At 36.2% G+C, this 16,746-nt stretch overlaps 2 protein-coding genes across 2 annotated transcripts; both read left to right on the top strand.

Annotated features, from left to right (window-relative positions):
• Nucleotides 1-2,443: 2,443 nt before the first annotated feature.
• On the top strand, nucleotides 2,444-3,007 carry LOC126700960 (uncharacterized). Its single transcript, XM_050399121.1, has one exon. The coding sequence runs from the start codon at nucleotides 2,444-2,446 to the stop codon at nucleotides 3,005-3,007; it is 564 nt and encodes a 187-aa protein (XP_050255078.1).
• Nucleotides 3,008-10,909: 7,902 nt separating this feature from the next.
• Nucleotides 10,910-16,532, top strand: LOC126700539 (wall-associated receptor kinase 2-like). Its single transcript, XM_050398738.1, has 3 exons — nucleotides 10,910-11,969; nucleotides 12,087-12,254; nucleotides 15,175-16,532. The coding sequence occupies exons 1-3, from the start codon at nucleotides 11,102-11,104 to the stop codon at nucleotides 16,383-16,385; spliced, it is 2,247 nt and encodes a 748-aa protein (XP_050254695.1). The 5' UTR covers nucleotides 10,910-11,101; the 3' UTR covers nucleotides 16,386-16,532.
• Nucleotides 16,533-16,746: the final 214 nt, after the last annotated feature.

The raw sequence follows: 16,746 nt of genomic DNA, 5'->3' as shown, positions 1-16,746 counted from the left end.
TGTTTTGATCAATTTTTAGGCGTCAAGGTTATTTTGGCCATTTTTTAGGTTTCAGAGGGTATTTGGGTAATTTTTTTGGATTTCAAGGGCATTTTCATAATTTTTAGGTTTCGGGGGTATTTTGATCATTTTATCGATTTCAGAGGTATTTCGGTCATTTTTGTGTTTTGGGGGTATTTTGGTAATTTTTATATTTTGAGGGTATTTTGGTCTTTTTTTGGACTTTGGGGATATTTTGGTCATTTTTGGACTTTGGGGGTATTTTGGTCATTTTTTGGGTTTTAAGGGTATTTTGGTCATTTTCTTTTTGTTTCAAGTGGTATTTTAGTCATTTTTTATGTTTCGGGGGTATTTTGGTAATTTTTAGGTTTTGGAGGTATTTTGGTAATTTTTTGGGTTTCGAGGGATATTTTGGTCATTTTTTGGGTTTTGGGAGTATTTTGGTCATTTTGTAGGTTTTGGGGTTATTTTGGTCTTTTTTTAGGTTTTGGGGGTATTTTGGTCATTTTTTAGGTTTCAGGGGTATTTTGGTAATTTTAGTGGTTTTGGGGTAATTTAAAGTTGGTTGATTTGTAGAAATGATGCTTGGATCATAATTTGGTCTAATTGGGTACCTACTTAAAACCCAATAAACATTAATGTTAATTGGATTTAATTGGGTTAGTACCCATTTAACCCAATTAATAATTGGGTGGGTTTGGGTCTCATTTAAGTAGGCAGGTTTGGGTGAGCAAATGGATTTGGGTTGATTTTGCGACCCCTAGTATTATTCAAGTAATCAAGGGGTTTTCCATCTTTTTTATGCATGGGGGGTGCTTTTGTCATTTTCTAGCTTTTAGGATTCATTTCGATGTTTTGGGGGTATTTTGGTCATTTTTTATGTTTTGGGGCTGTATCAATCCTTTTCTGGGTGTCAGGTATGTTTTGGACATTTTTTGTCTTTCTAGGGGCATTTTGGTCATTTATCAAACTTATAGGGGTATTTTGTTCTTATTCAAGTAATCAAGGGTATTTTGGCTAGTTTTAGACACAAGGGATACTCCAATCATTTTCGATGCCTTAGAGGGTGCTTAGGTCATTTTTGATTTTTTGGGGGTATTTCAGTCATTTATTAGGTTTCGGGGGTATATTGGTCTTTTTCTAGGTATCGGGGTGTTTTTGCTCTTTTTGGATGTTTTGGGGGGTACTTTGGTCTTTTTTTAGGTTTAGGGGAGTATTGGTCATTTGATAATTAATAGATCCCTCAACAAGTATAAGTGCTTATGGGCAAGCGCTATAGTTCAAATCTCTAGGAAGGAGCTTCATATACATATACACTTAGATTAGGCTAGAGTAGAAATTCTATCTTTTGTAAAAATAAAAAAATAAAAAAATTTCCCTGTAGGTGACTTATCCCAACGCTTTTGGAAGCACTGGAATAGGTGGACCCCATTCCAGGGCTCCAAAAAGCCCTGGGATAGGTCTTTCTCTATAAGGGAATGGAAGGACCTGTCCTAGTGCTTTTGAAGCGCTGGAATAGGTGGACCTTATTCCAGCACTTTCAAAAGCGTGGGGATAGGTACCTCCATTCCCTTATGGAGAAAGACCTATCCCAGCACTTTTGGAAGCGCTGGAATAGGTTGAACCTATTCCAACGCTTTCAAGAGTGTTGGGACAGGTCCATTCATTCCCTTATGGAGAAAGAGTTGTTTCAGGGCTTTGAAAAGCGTTGAGATAGGCCTCTTCTCATAAGGAAATGGAGAGACCTGTCCTATCGCTTTTGAAAGCGCTAGAATAGAATCCACTTATTCTAGCGCTTTCAAAAGCGCTGGGATAGGTCCCTCCATTCCCTTATGGAGAAAGACTTATCCCAGCGCTTTTAAAGCACTGGGATAGGTCTTTCCCCCTAAGGGAAATCAGTAACCCTATCTCAGCGCTTTTGGGCTTCCTATACCAGCGTTTTTGAAAAGCCCCGCTATAGGCCTCCTATTGTAGCGCTTTGTAAAACACCAGTTTTGAGCCGCCGTAATAGGATTTCCTATACCAGCATTTTCAAAAAGTGCTGGTACAAGCTTATCTATTACAGCGGTTTGTAAAAACGCCAGGAAAAAAACACTAGACCAGGACAATTTTTTTGTAGTGACGGTAGAGTGTTTTTTTAACCATTGAATTTAATAAAAATCAATGGTTAAAAAAATCAACCGTGGATTACATTATCTTCGTATAATTTTCTTACTTGCAAAATTCAAGATAATCAAATATTAATAACTAGGTCATTAATCAAATATTTAAAGTGCAAGTTTTTATAGTTTAAAATTATGCATAAATATAGATCTTTTCCTCTCCCTCGTAGGAGCACCTCTCTCTCTCACTTTGTAAGAGCCTTTCACTCCTCTCCCGTCTGGAAGAGATCTCAGCTCCCCTCAGTGGGGTTTTCCGCCCCCATAAACACACTTCTTCCCCAATGGAGCAAGCAGTGATTGAAGAACTACAAAACCTCTACCTTACCAAAGAGGAAGAAGAGGAAATACAAATAACAGTACAAAGCCGGGATGATCTTTTAGAAGAGTGTTCATTAAGTTTGTTTGGTAGGCTTCTTTCAGAGAGGCAGCAAAATGTAAGAGCTCTGAAAAGCACTCTAAGAGCTGCATGGAAAATGGGGTCAGAGCTGAGAATAGTTGAGGTAGGAAGCAACATTTTACAATTCAAATTTAGCTCCAGTTATCAAAGAGATTGGGTAGAAAATAGTGGGCCATGGAACTTTGAGAATAATCTGCTTCTCTTGTGTAGATGGAGAAAAGGCCTCACTGTAAAAAATATAGTCTTCACTCACTCCCCTTTTTGGGTCCAGCTGTGGGGATTGCCATTTGAGCTTATGTCAGAGGAGGTTGGGCAAGATATTGGAAGAAGTTTGGGATGCCTTATTGAAGTAGATAAACGGGCATGCCAACTGGACCAGGCAAAGTTCATGCGCATCAGAGTAGATGTTCCAATAGATAAGCCTCTCGTAGAGGCGGAAATGTTGTAAGCAAAGATGGTGAGAAGTTTTGGAGTCATTTCAAGTATGAAAGACTTCCAACATTCTGCTTCCTATGTGGAATGCTCGGTCATAACGATAAGCACTGCCAGATTTCTACAAACCAGCAGGACACTCCAAAGCAATATGGAGAATGGTTAAGAGCAAATGGAAACTTCAAAGGAGGAAATCCAAGTTTCAAGGGAGGGAATGCAAGGCAAAGAACTTTCTCAAGTAACAATCAAAATGCTGAGACTGAAAACAGAGCAAATGGAGAAGGTGCCGCTGCTATGGGCCGGTCCTCTGTCTCTCCGGCGTGTCACATGGAAGAAAACAAGGAAAGTGAAAGTTTTCAAAATTCAAAATTACACAGCAAGTCCACTTAGAGGCAGGGCAATGGCGTGCTAGACACTCACATAAGTCAGATGGCTGATGTTAGACTTGGATGGGACATAAAGGCAACTGGAGACATGATTTTGGGACAAGCTGAAGGATCATGTGGAGTGAAATCTGATCCAATCCCAATGGAAAAGTTTGAATCAATGACTAGGCTTGAGGAATGTAGTGGTATACTCAGTAAAAGTTACCCCACTTCAATAGGGGAGTGCTACGCTGAGGTAAGCAGCCCACTTAAGCCCAAAAATTGGGCCGAAACTCATGGAAAAAATAATGTCTCAACAACAGCCCAAGTAGTTACTAAAAGCTCACAGAGGAAATGCCGTATGAAGAAAATAGCAAGGGAACAAGGCTCGGCCCAAGGAAAAGAAAAGCAAGCCAAAGGTCCAAATATTGGCTCAAAACGTCAGTTAGCTTTGCTCTTAGCAGAAGAAGAAGAAAACACAGCCAGAAAAAAGACATGTATGGAAGTTGATGGAAGTGTTACTGAGGAAGCAATTTCATCGGCGGTGGCTGCAGTGCAGCACCGCCGGGAGCAATGAACTCCCTAGGATGGAACTGCCGGGGGCTTGGGAACCCTCGGTCAGTTCGTGCATTGCACGATCTCGTGCGATATTTGGATCCCAAAATAGTCTTCCTTTCGGAGACTAAGGTCAGGCAGCGGAGAATGGAAAGAATAAAGGAAAGAATCGGTCTTGCGAATGGACTCTTTGTTCCGTGTCAAGGGCGCAGTGGTGGCTTGGCTCTTTTATGGTCAAGGGAGATAAATTTGGAAATTCAAAGCTACGGCAGCTACCACATCGACGCAGTTGTTACAGAGGAGAACTCAAATTTTAAATGGAGGCTCACAGGTTTTTACGGTCACCCCCAAACTCACATGAGGCAAAAATCTTGGGATTTACTGGCTTATTTAAAGAGTCAATCCCAGCTCCCTTGGTTTTGCTATGGAGATTTCAATGAAATTCTATCAATGGAAGAAAAATCAGGTGGAGTTGCAAGATGTCAAAGTCAGATGGATAAATTTCGGGGCGTGGTTAATCTTTGTGGTTTCAAGGACCTGGGTTACTCGGGGACAAACTTTACTTGGTGCAATATGCAGTCTGGTGACAACAAAATGTATCTGAGGCTAGACAGGGCTTTTGCAACTAGTGATTGGGTTGATAAGTTTGGTGAGGTAAGAGTTAACCACCTGGTGGATTCCACTTCAGATCATTGTGTTATGTTCGTTGCAAACTCCAGAATTCCAAAACAGCCTCGCGCAAGGCGTTTTCACTTTGAGGCCATGTGGACGAAAAATGAAGCATGCATAGATATTATTGAGTCGGCCTGGAGCAGTGTAGGCAATGCAAATACATCAGAAGGTATGGTTGCTGCTTTGAATGCTTGTGCAATTGATCTTAAAGCTTGGAGTTCTGCTAATTTTGGTCAAATCCCGAAAAAAATTCAAGAGAAAAGAAAACGACTAAATTCTCTGGTTCAAGCTAATAAAGATGGTCTGCTGGGGGATGAAATAAATCAGACTAGAAAAGAAATTAATGAGCTTCTTGACAGTGAGGAAACTTACTGGTGTCAGCGGTCTAAGGCTCACTGGCCCAAAGAGGGAGACAGGAATACGAAATTTTTCCATACCCGTGCCTCAGAAAGAAGGAAACAAAATACTATTCTAGGTATCTGGGATAAATCTGAGAATTGGTGTGGTGACTAGGACAGTATAGCTAGAGCAGCTATTTCCTATTTTGAGGAAATATTTACCACTTCCTTGCCGAGTCAGATTGAAAAGGTGACTGATGAAATGAACATGGAGCTAACTAGAGACTTCACCAAAGAAGAAGTTGTTGTAGCCCTAAAGCAGATGCACCCTACAAAATCTCCTGGCCCTGATGGTATGTCCGCACTTTTCTTTCAAAAGTATTGGAGCATAGTAGGCACTAATGTTTCTAATTTAGTTCTGAATGTTCTTAATCATGGCATGCCTATTTCTGAAATAAATAGAACTAATATAGCCCTTGTACCAAAAAACAAAAATCCTCAGAGAATGACTGATTTTAGGCCAATTAGCCTTTGCAATGTGATATATAAGTTGATTTCAAAAACTTTGGCTAACCGTCTCAAAGCTATTCTGCCTTTTATCATTTCAGAAAATCAAAGTGCTTTTGTGGCTAATAGGCTCATCACTGACAATGTCTTGGTAGCTTATGAAATTATGCACTATCTAAAACACAAAAAGAATGGGAATGATAGCTTCATGGCGGCTAAGCTAGATACGAGCAAAGCATTTGACAGGGTTGAATGGTCTTTCATTGAAATGGTAATGAGGAAATTGGGCTTTAGCGAGTCATGGATTGGTCTAGTGATGAAGTGTCTAACTTCGGTTACTTACTCAGTTATCATCAATGGCTCGGTTCATGGAAGTATTGTGCCTACTAGGGGACTCAGGCAAGGAGACCCTTTGTCTCCCTATTTATTCCTGCTATGTGCTGAAGGTTTTTCAGCTCTCATAAATGAGGCAGCTCGGAGTCAGCTACTAAATGGTATATCCATTTGTCGAGGTTCTCCAAGAATAAATCACCTGTTCTTTGCTGATGACAGTCTTCTCTTTTGTAAAGCCAATGGTACTGAATGCAACAAGTTGAAGGAAATCCTCAGAACTTATGAAGATGCATCGGGACAAAAGATAAATACTGAGAAGTCTTCAATCTTTTTCAGCCCAAACACCTCTCAGGAGCTCAAAGATGAAATCATAAACATTCTTGGGCCTATGACCGATTCTCGTCACACAAAGTACCTTGGCCTCCCCTCAATCATTGGTCGGTCAAAAAAGCTCATTTTTGCGGAGATAAAAGAGAAGGTTTGTAAAAAGCTGGCGGGTTGGAAGGGTAAATTGCTCTCCTTGGGGGGTAAGGAAATTCTTATTAAAGCGGTGGCTCAAGCCATCCCCTCTTATACGATGAGCTGTTTCCTTCTTCCTAAATGTCTTTGTGATGACCTCGAAAGAGAGATGAGAAGCTTTTGGTGGGGCCAAAAACATCAAGAGACCAAGATTGCCTGGGTTGGATGGCAGAAAATGTGCAAGCCCAAATCTCTTGGCGGGATGGGCTTGAGGAACTTGCAAGCTTTTAACCTTGCCTTGCTTGCAAAACAGGCTTGGAGGATTCTTACTAACCCCTCCTCCCTAGCTGCACGGGTGCTAAAGGCCAAGTATTTCCCCTATGATGACATCCTTAATGCAAGCCTTGGCAGCAGCCCCTCTTTTACATGGCGAAGCATTTTTCATAGTCTCGAAGTCATTAAGAAAGGAACTCGTTGGAGAGTGGGAAATGGACGGTTAATTCACATTTGGGAGGATAAATGGCTCCCCACCCCTTCCACTTACAAAGTCATCACCCCTCCTAGGGATTTCGAGGGCTTTCCCATGGTCTCCTCTCTCATTGATCAAGAAACTAAATGGTGGAAAATTAGTGTTATCCAGGCGCTCTTTTTGCCTTTTGAAGCGGACATTATTCTGAAAATTCCTCTAAGTCAGAATTTACCGGAGGACAATCTTATTTGGATTGGAAACAAAAGGGGTGTTTTCACTGTCAAGAGTGGTTACCACATAGCTACCAATCTCCAGGACGGTATTGATGTGGGGGAATGTTCTTCTGGAGACTCAAATGCTCATCTTTGGAAAAATTTGTGGAAGCTGAAACTTCCTGCAAAAGTCAAAATATTCTCTTGGAGAGCTTGCGTGGATGGGCTTCCAGTGAAGGTAAAGATGGTGGAGAGAGGTATTAAATCTGACTTTGATTGTCCTGTTTGTGGGAAAGTGCCTGAAAGCCTTTTTCATGTTTTAATTTCCTGTGACTTTGCTCTATCGGTGTGGTCACTTTGGCAAGACTGCCCTTTAATATCCCTGCTGAATGCAAAAGACTTTACAGGTCTACTGCACCAAATTTATTCAAACTCTGATGGAGTTTCATTAGAATATTTTTTTGCAATATCTTGGTCCATATGGTATAATCGAAATCAGATAGTTCATAATGAGCGTGGTCTTACCCCTCTGCAAGTCTGGGAAATGGCGAAGAGAGTTGTTGATGACTTCCAAGAAGCTAACTTGCTGCATTTGTCCTCGACACAACCATCAAAGGGTGGCTGGATAGTGCCTCCCCCAAGTTTTTTCAAAATTAACGTTGATGGTGCGTCGTCCTTGGATGGTCAGGGGGTGTCGGGAGTGGGATTGATCATTCGTGATGCTAATGGGGGTGTGTTTGCTGCTTTCAGTAAAGCCTTGCCTATGCACTATTCGGCTGAATGGACTGAACTCTTTGCTATGGAGCAGGGTGTCCTCTTGGCTCAGGAAATGGGTGTTCTGCAGGCAATCTTTGAATCTGATGCTTCCTCTGTCGTTCAAGCCATTTCTCAAGACCTCTGTGGTGGTGAATTGGGCCACTTGATCCAAGGAATACAGAATGCGAAATTGCGCTTCTTGAGCTGCTCTTTTCGACATGTGAAAAGGGACTCCAACAGGGCTGCCCATGAGCTTGCCCAATATGCAAAATGTAAAAATGTCAGCTGTGTATGGAAAGGTGTTTCTCTACCTTTCTTAGATTCTCTGTTTCATTCGGGTATAGGCTGAATGTTGTATGCTGTATGACTGTTGTTTGTTGTAGGCTAAGGCCCTATTGTAACCCTTTTCATGTGTTAATGATATTACACTTTTTCTCTTCAAAAAAAAAAAAAAAAAAAAAAAAATTATGCATAAATATGGTTTGTGGATCAAATAGTAAATAATGTCCAATTAATGTGAAATTTGGTATGTGTGTTTAGAATATAGAGAATATGTAATTCAACGATTAAATTTTCAAATATATTTATTCAATAAAAAGTCATTAGGTACGTAGTGTAACATTTTTTTAAGTTATACAAATGTAACTTAAACCCAACCATCTATATAAGGAAAATTTTTAGTTATGTTTGGAGCCCAATCACCAATAGGAAGATAGCATGTATTCTATCACATGCACATGATTTATATGGTTGGAGGACTAATGTCATCTTTCTATACGTTGTTGTAGCCCAAGGCTTCAAGTATATTTGCAGCCAAATTATGCTTTATATATAATAGATTTTCACAATAATAACCCTAGTTTTGATTACATAAAACAACAATATATATCTATATATATTTATTTTCAATAAACTAATTCTTTGAAAAAATACATGCCCAAAAAAAGGATTTATTAAATGAAAATTGTAAAATTAATTTTTGTAGTCCCAATCATAAATTAAATCAAAATATTGATTTATGCTTTGTTTGATAGGAATGATAGAAAGGGAAAATGAAAGAAAATAAAGAATGGGAAAAAAAAAAAAAGTCTTGCAACAAATTTCTATTGTGTTTGATAGGAATGATCAAACACAATTAGCCACTTTAGTGCAAGGAACGTTTGGATACTTGGATCCAGAATACCTTCATAATAGTCAATTAACAAAAAAAAAGTGATATTTATAGTTTTGGTGTTGTTATGACAGAGCTACTTAAAGGTAAGAAGACAATTTCTTTTGATAGGCCTGAAGCGAGGGAAATCTAGTAATGCACTTTGTTTCTGCAGTAAAAGAGAATCGTCTACTTCAAATTCTTGAGGATCACATTGTCAAAAAGGCAGTATTGAGTATCTAAAGTAAGTTGCTAAACTTGCAATAAGGTGTTTAATTAAGCGTGAGAGCTGAGGGTAGACCTTCCATGAAGGAAGTAGCAATGGAGCTTGAGGGGTTGAGAATTATGAAAAAAAAAAACACCCATGTAGAAATGTTGATGTCTATATAGAAGAGACTGAGTGCTTGCTCGATGCTCCTACTCACTCTTTAAGCATTGATTTTGGCATTGGTTGTTCTTCTATAAGAACAACTACTGAGTACGATAGCATGAGAAACCGAGTATTAAAAACACCGGATGATGGGAAATATGTGGTTAGTACCGTAAAACTTTTGCATCAATTGAGAACTGAATAATTAATAAATCTCTTGTTAATCAGTTAGACTAGGGATAGAAGTGGTAGAAATTTTTGTATTAGATTCATTTGGAACGTATTCTAAACATACAGTACAGAATACAGACGCACCTTTTTTTTTTTGTTTTCAATTAATCTATGAGGTTGTAAAAAATTCGGCATAGGACAATGGAACATGCATGCACTAATGTCTAGGTGGTTCTCCACATGCATGCACTAATTTTTGAGGCGGACCTTTGAATCAATGCGTAAGAACTCCACGAAGTTAAAATTTTTTTTTTTTTTTTGAGAAATTCGAAGTTTAAATTTAGCTCCACAACTACAAATTTTATAGTTATTTTAGTGTATAATGTTTTTGGAAAAAATGATTTATTTTTCAATGTTTAGATGCGTTCTTAAAAATTCTTTAAAAACACTTTCTAGTATCATAGGGAAAGATTCTGTGCTGGCCCTACCATTAGGTCAATTAGGGGTCACCTAAGGCCCTGAGTGGAATAAGGCCTCTAAATTTTAACCAATAGATAGAGATATTTGTATACCTATAAGAACATTAATTTGGCACCAAATATTAGTCAATAGATTAAAAAAATTAGTAAATGGAATGTACCTAACTAAATGTTACAATAATTTCACAATATTCCTAAATTAACATGTCAACTCACATATGGGTTCACCACAATCCCTATTTTAAATTTTTTTTGCTATGCTCATTTATGAATGTTGTGAAATTGTTCTATCTCTAGAATTACTCGAAAGAAATTATTTAAACTAAGGTTATGTTTACAACATTTTCATAACAAATTTTTTAGTAATAATTTATAGTTGTGAAATTGTTTTGTATTGAAACTATTCATAATCTATTAATTGTTACCGAGTTTTTTTTTTTTTGGTAGAATGTTACCGAGTTTATCACGACTTTCGTTTATCACACTTTACATATATAGTCAAATATATTATTTTGCTAGGATATTCTTTTAAGAGGAAACTTCTGACCTGTTGTATGTATGTAGTTGGTGATTTTATTTTATTTTTGAGGTGAATTGACCATTACCCGGTCAAAGTCTTCCGAAGTGAGAGCAATTATCTTTAAAGAGTATCCTATGGACAACTCGAAGTCCATAATTTCCTGTCTCTATTTTCTACAACATCTGGGACCATTTCCCCGGACTTATAGAACCAGAACTTTCCTTGAAGAAAGCTTGCTAGAGATACCACTCGGACTAACAGCCTTGTTGCACGCATCTTTCAGTGAGTCTCGTGTCGTGTTTGAATGAAAAAGTTTTGCTTAAAAATCAAACATTGACAGCCATCGATGAGAACAACAATTAAACCGCGTGGGAATATTTTGTACACTAGCTTACTAAATTTTAAAGGAGACGACCATCTCTCAAAAAGAGAGACGACCTCAAGAAACAGACATGCAATAATATATTTTTAAATTGAGTAGTATTATTTTAAAAAAACAACTAAAATGGTAGGCATATAGTTTTTATCCTTTTAAATTTAACCAATAGACTTGCGGCATTGACCTGGGTTTCCTTCATTATGCCTTCAAAAGCAGCAGGGTCTCTATAGTCTTAGCACATCCAAACAGAAAATAGAACAAATTGATCTGCAGAGAAACAAAGTTGCCAAGCAACCCAAATATACAGCCCCATCTGGTGGTGCAAAAGAAAGTCTAAATTCTACACAAAAAAACAGAGACAGAGAAAGGAAAATCATGGCTTTGCGTGAAATGCTTTTGCAACAACTGCTGCTGCTGCTGCTTGGGTTGATAATTTTAGCAGCAACAGAAGCATCTCAACCCAATTCGAACTGCGAAAGGAGCTGTGGAAGTGTTAGCATCCCTTACCCTTTTGGAACAAAAGAGGGTTGCTACCATGATAAGTCTTTTCTCATCACTTGTAATAAGACCAAGAGTGGTACTTCAAAACCATTTCTGCGCCGTGGCAATATACCTGTCCTCAACATATCATTGGATGGTGAACTGCGAGTCTCAAGCCCCATAGCTCATGCCTGCTACAATGACTCAGGCATTCTTGTCAACGAAACAGATGTCGGGCTCAACTTAACAAAGTTTGCCGTCTCATCTACGAAGAACAAGTTCATAGCTGTCGGTTGTGACGTTGTGTCGCTTATTCAAGGTTCGAGGGGAACGGACTACGGAACTGGATGCTTATCACTCTGTCGCAGTGTTGACAGCGTGAAAAATGGATCTTGCGCTGGCATAGGCTGTTGCCAGACTCCTATCCCAACAGGTGTAACAGATTTTACTGTGGCTCTTGCAAGCCTTGGCAACCACTCCACCATACTTGGCTTCAATCCATGTAATTTCGGTTTTGTAGTGGAAGAAAATATGTACAACTTTTCCTCTTCAGATCTTAAAAATTTCATGAATAAGACTGTTCCAGTGGTGCTTGATTGGGCAGTTGGAAATGAGACATGCGAAGACGCTGAGAGGAATTCAACTAGCTATGCATGTATTGCAAAAAACAGTACATGTTATGCATCCAACAATGGTGGTGGGTATCGTTGCAATTGCTCCCCTGGCTTTGAAGGGAACCCATACCTCGTTGATGGTTGCAAAGGTACTAATATATATTTGATTTACTAAGAACTTTTTTTGTTTCTTTGGCTGAATTTAGTATGCTGCATTCTTATTTACATATTAATAGTACTTTATGATGGGTTGCATTGTGTTTCAGATATTAATGAGTGCCAAAATCCAAACCCCTGCTACAAAGAGTTATGCCATAACTTTGATGGGGGTTTCAATTGCTATTGTCCTAAGGGATACGAAGGTGATGGGATGAAAAACGGAACAAGTTGCAAGCTTTTAGTCAGCCAATCCAAGATTACCATTATTGCACTATGTAAGTACATAATAATTAATTGTGTTATTATTATTATTAACAGAATACTTACATGGAATATATAATTAAATGATATTTGATTTAATATTTTATAAAAAAGACATGCATAATATTACTAAAATTAAACATGTTTTAGGAGTGCGGCTTTGTGAAATTGTGCTAGCAGATTTTCTTCCTTTTGAATAAAAAATTCTTACTCATCCGAAAAAATATATCACTAAAATACTAACTAGTAAATTTTTATTCTTTTAAGACTGTGTTTGGATTTTTTTCAAAGAACTTATTTGCCTTAGTTTATTACTCAACAATTAAAAAAAAAAAATTGCACAGTAATAAGTTTATTTTATTAAATACAACAATAAATTAAGTCATTCTAAAATTATAGTAATTCATTAAAAAAAAAGCTAATGCTTTGAATTTTGAAACTTAAAAGCCCACCATAATTACATTTAAAAAATATTTATTAATGAAAATTGTAAAATTAATTATTAAAGTCTCGTTTAAAAGTGAAATTTTCAAATGTAAAATTTTTAGTTTACATTGTACTAATAATATAAAATTCAAATAGAACACACACAAATTTGCAAAAAATTATACATTTTTATGTCTATAATATAAGAGGGTCCGGATTAGGATCTGTGTCCAGTGACATTAGAGCCGTTAAAATTGCGATATATATCTATTTTTGAACATATGTCATCGTCTGATTGAATCTAATATATTAAAAGCAATAGACCCAAACCCCCAATATAAGATTTATATTAGTATAATAATATAAATATATAACTACCCATCTAAAATAAACTTTTTTTTTAAGAACAAATTTCAAAATAAGAGCTTTTGTTTTATAATAAGGAGATTTAGGATTTCTTATTCAACTTGTGAATTACGTTGTGAATTTTTTTTTTTTTTTTTTTTTGGTAACAACAAAAACAAAAAACCAAAATTGTATAAGTCACTCGTTTTCAAAATTTTAGTGTTAAATCTCTTGGGTCTCATAGGAAAATTTGGGAGACCTGTTTTGTTAGCCATAGAACCAGGTGGGGTCTAGCCGTCTTGATCACAATGAGCAGGCAAGCATTCTGATGTTTTATCAATCTTGGGCCCATAGTTTAAGAAAGCTACTACTGTCCAATACTTGTAAACCCCCAAATTTGCAACCTAAGGTCACAGTCAACCTGTTATAAGTCGAATATAAATAAAGATGCACCAATGGAAAGGCCCATATTGGCTTAGGACCAGAACCAGAGCCCACTCATACCTTTATTTTTCTTTTTTCCTTTTCTTTTTTTGATCTAGAAACTAGAAAGAAAGGGGGGGCAGTGTCATGGAGAATTTGTCAGGTTTTTTAAACTTATTCTAATAAATTTATTTTATTTAAAAAACAAGTTATATAAATGTATAATTGTATGTAAAAAAAGTGAAAAATTTTAAAACTATATCGAGAAAAATAAATAAAACAAACTAAAAAATAAGAGAAAATAAATAATCCCTAAAGCTCCAAACTTAAACTAGGAAGTCTCAATAGCATATCAACCCCATAGTTTATAATTTTTCACTTAAATTATACTTCAAAATTTCTTTAGAATGTTTTAAACAGATTATTTAAGCAAAAATAACTTTTAATAGTATAACTCAATTTAACAAAAACACTATCATTTTCTAGTTTCTTCTACTAAACTATCGTTTTTTTCATATAATAAGTATGTTAATGCCCAGATAAATTTTGTATTTGACACGTTATAGATCCTGATAAACAAGAAACAATATAACCAAATTTTAATTATTTCAATTTAGGAAAACTTTAAGTGCAAAAAACTAGTTCAAAGCTGAATAAGATATATTCTTAAGAAACTAGTTTTGCATTTGTCTCTTTTAACGACTATTTGGAGTTAAGTAATTCACACTGCATTTAAAAGGGGTGTTTTGGCAAATTACATAGTAACTTTCTTTATGACATAAGTTAAATAAAAAGTTAAAAAAAAATTAAAATTAACCTGGTTTTATTTTATATTTAATTTGTCTAAACTTGTGTTAGAACAAATTTGGTGGGATTATGTATATGAAAATGCTAAATTCACTATCTATTATGAGACAACACTTAAGTATAATCCTTTGAATGGAGTTTATTGTTAAGAGTCTTGTAATTTATTTGGTTGACATCTCATGATGTTTCTAAGTGAGACATTTAGAGTTCAAATTTCCACCTCCCTCATATTGGGTGGTTATAAATATCAAATTAACCAATATATATATATATATATATATATAATTTATTGAGTTTCCCAATTAAATTCAAATGTATAACTAGATGAAAATAATTTGTAATAAAAGGTAGTTACTCAGGCTTTCTACTATGGAGAAAGGCCAAACCAAGTCCACTCTTTATTTCTCTCTACTACTCACTCACGATCTCAACATAAATTAATTCCAATGATTTCATTGTTTCAGGGAACAAAAAGATGAAACTCCTATTTAATAAGAAAAAATATAAAACTAATAAAAGTCAATCATGCTATTCAAAAATTTGGTTAAATTGGCTTCTTCTCAACTAGTAAAAGAATGTTAAGGTCTTAACAAAGGAGGTCAATTCAAAATTTTGGTTCATTAATTCTATGTTTGTTGTAAATAAGTTTAATATTCATTTAAGTTAGCATGAACCACATTCTAGATCTGCTCGTAGATATATGTTTATGCTATAGTCACAAACTATGTTCTAAATATTGGTTGGGTCATCTTTGTATGATAAATATGTTAAACATTTATTTCGTACCATGTCAATGTATTTTCCATTACAAACTTAAAGACGAAATCTTCTAAAAAAAAAAAAAAAAAAAAAACCCTTAAAGACGATAGGATTAACAAATATAAAATGTTAAAAAGTTGTTCAAGGTGAGAATGCATGTTTGAATTTGTGCAGGTATCAGTGTTGGCCTTTTAGTATTGTTTGTGGGAAGTTCTTGGATATATTGGGGATTGAAAAAAAGAAAACTCATCAAGCTTAGAGAAAAATTCTTCCAGCAAAATGGTGGCTTATTATTACAACAAAAACTATCTAATCACAAAGGGTCTGTCGAGACAAGCAAAATTTATAGTGCAGATGAGATCAAAAAAGCTACCAACAACTATGATGAAAGTAGAGTCCTTGGTCAAGGAGGCTATGGAATAGTTTATAAAGGAATATTACCAGATAACAAAGTGATTGCTATTAAGAAGTCCAAAATTGGTAATCAGATCCAGATTGAGCAATTCGTAAATGAAATAAATGTGCTTACCCAAATTAACCATAGGAATGTGGTTAAGCTATTAGGTTGTTGTCTAGAAACAGAAGTGCCCTTACTAGTTTATGAATTCATCACAAAAGGGACTCTTTCTGATCATATTCATGATAAAAGCCTATCATCCTTACTTTCTTGGGAAAAACGCTTGAAGATTGCTGCAGAAACTGCAGGAGCACTTGCATACTTGCATTCTGCAACTTCTGTGCCAATTATACATAGAGATGTCAAAGCTGCAAATATACTATTAGATGATAATTTCACAGCAAAAGTGTCTGACTTCGGAGCTTCCAGGCTAGTTCCTATTGATCAAACGCAATTAAACACTTTGGTGCAAGGAACTTTTGGATACTTAGACCCAGAATATTTTCATACTAGCCAATTAACAGAAAAAAGTGATGTATATAGTTTTGGTGTTGTTTTGGCAGAGCTTCTGACTGGTAAGATGGCACTTTCGTTTGATAGGCCTGAAATTGACAGAAATCTAGCAATGTACTTTGTTTCTGCTGTGAAAGATGATCGCCTAGTTCAAATTCTTGAAGACAACAATGTTAATGAGGGTAATATTGAGGAACTAAAGGAAGTTGCTAATCTTGCAAAAAGGTGCTTGAAGGTGACAAGCGAGGATAGGCCTTCTATGAAGGAAGTGGCAATGGAATTGGAGGGGTTTGTTATCATGGAAAAACATCCTTGGAGAAATACTAGTGTCTATACAGAGGAAACTGAGTTCTTGCTCAGTGCGCCTACTCAATCATTTAGTGTTGATGTTGGTCCAAGTAGTGCATCTAGTACAGGTATTGGGTACGATAGCATGAGAAACGAAGTATTGAAACCGCTGGATGATGGGAGATAGTTAGGTAATCCATGGTAATATTCTTGAGTCGATTTAGCCTAAATTATTTATGTATGTATTATGCAATTGAACTTATGTATTACCCTTTGTTCAGGCTGATTTGGCCGTGTTTTGATTTTAATTAATAAAAGTCTTCTTTCTCAAAAACTTATGTATCACAATATATTTGAACATGTTGTAGACTGATTCATGCTGTGTATGACATTATACACATGTTGTAGACTGAATAAAATCTGGCACAAGAACAAAGGAACATGCATTGCCCCAGAAAATGTCTTAAGTGGTAATGCGGTATTCCGTATTCAATATCATCTAATTAATATTTGGGTCTGTTATCAAAGAAAATAAGAGTAAATATTTG

This window comes from Quercus robur, chromosome 9 (genome assembly GCF_932294415.1).
Source record: "Quercus robur chromosome 9, dhQueRobu3.1, whole genome shotgun sequence".
NCBI classification, from domain to species: Eukaryota; Viridiplantae; Streptophyta; class Magnoliopsida; order Fagales; family Fagaceae; genus Quercus; species Quercus robur.
Note: the sequence above shows the minus strand (reverse complement) of the source record. Positions and strands in the feature narration are given on the sequence as shown.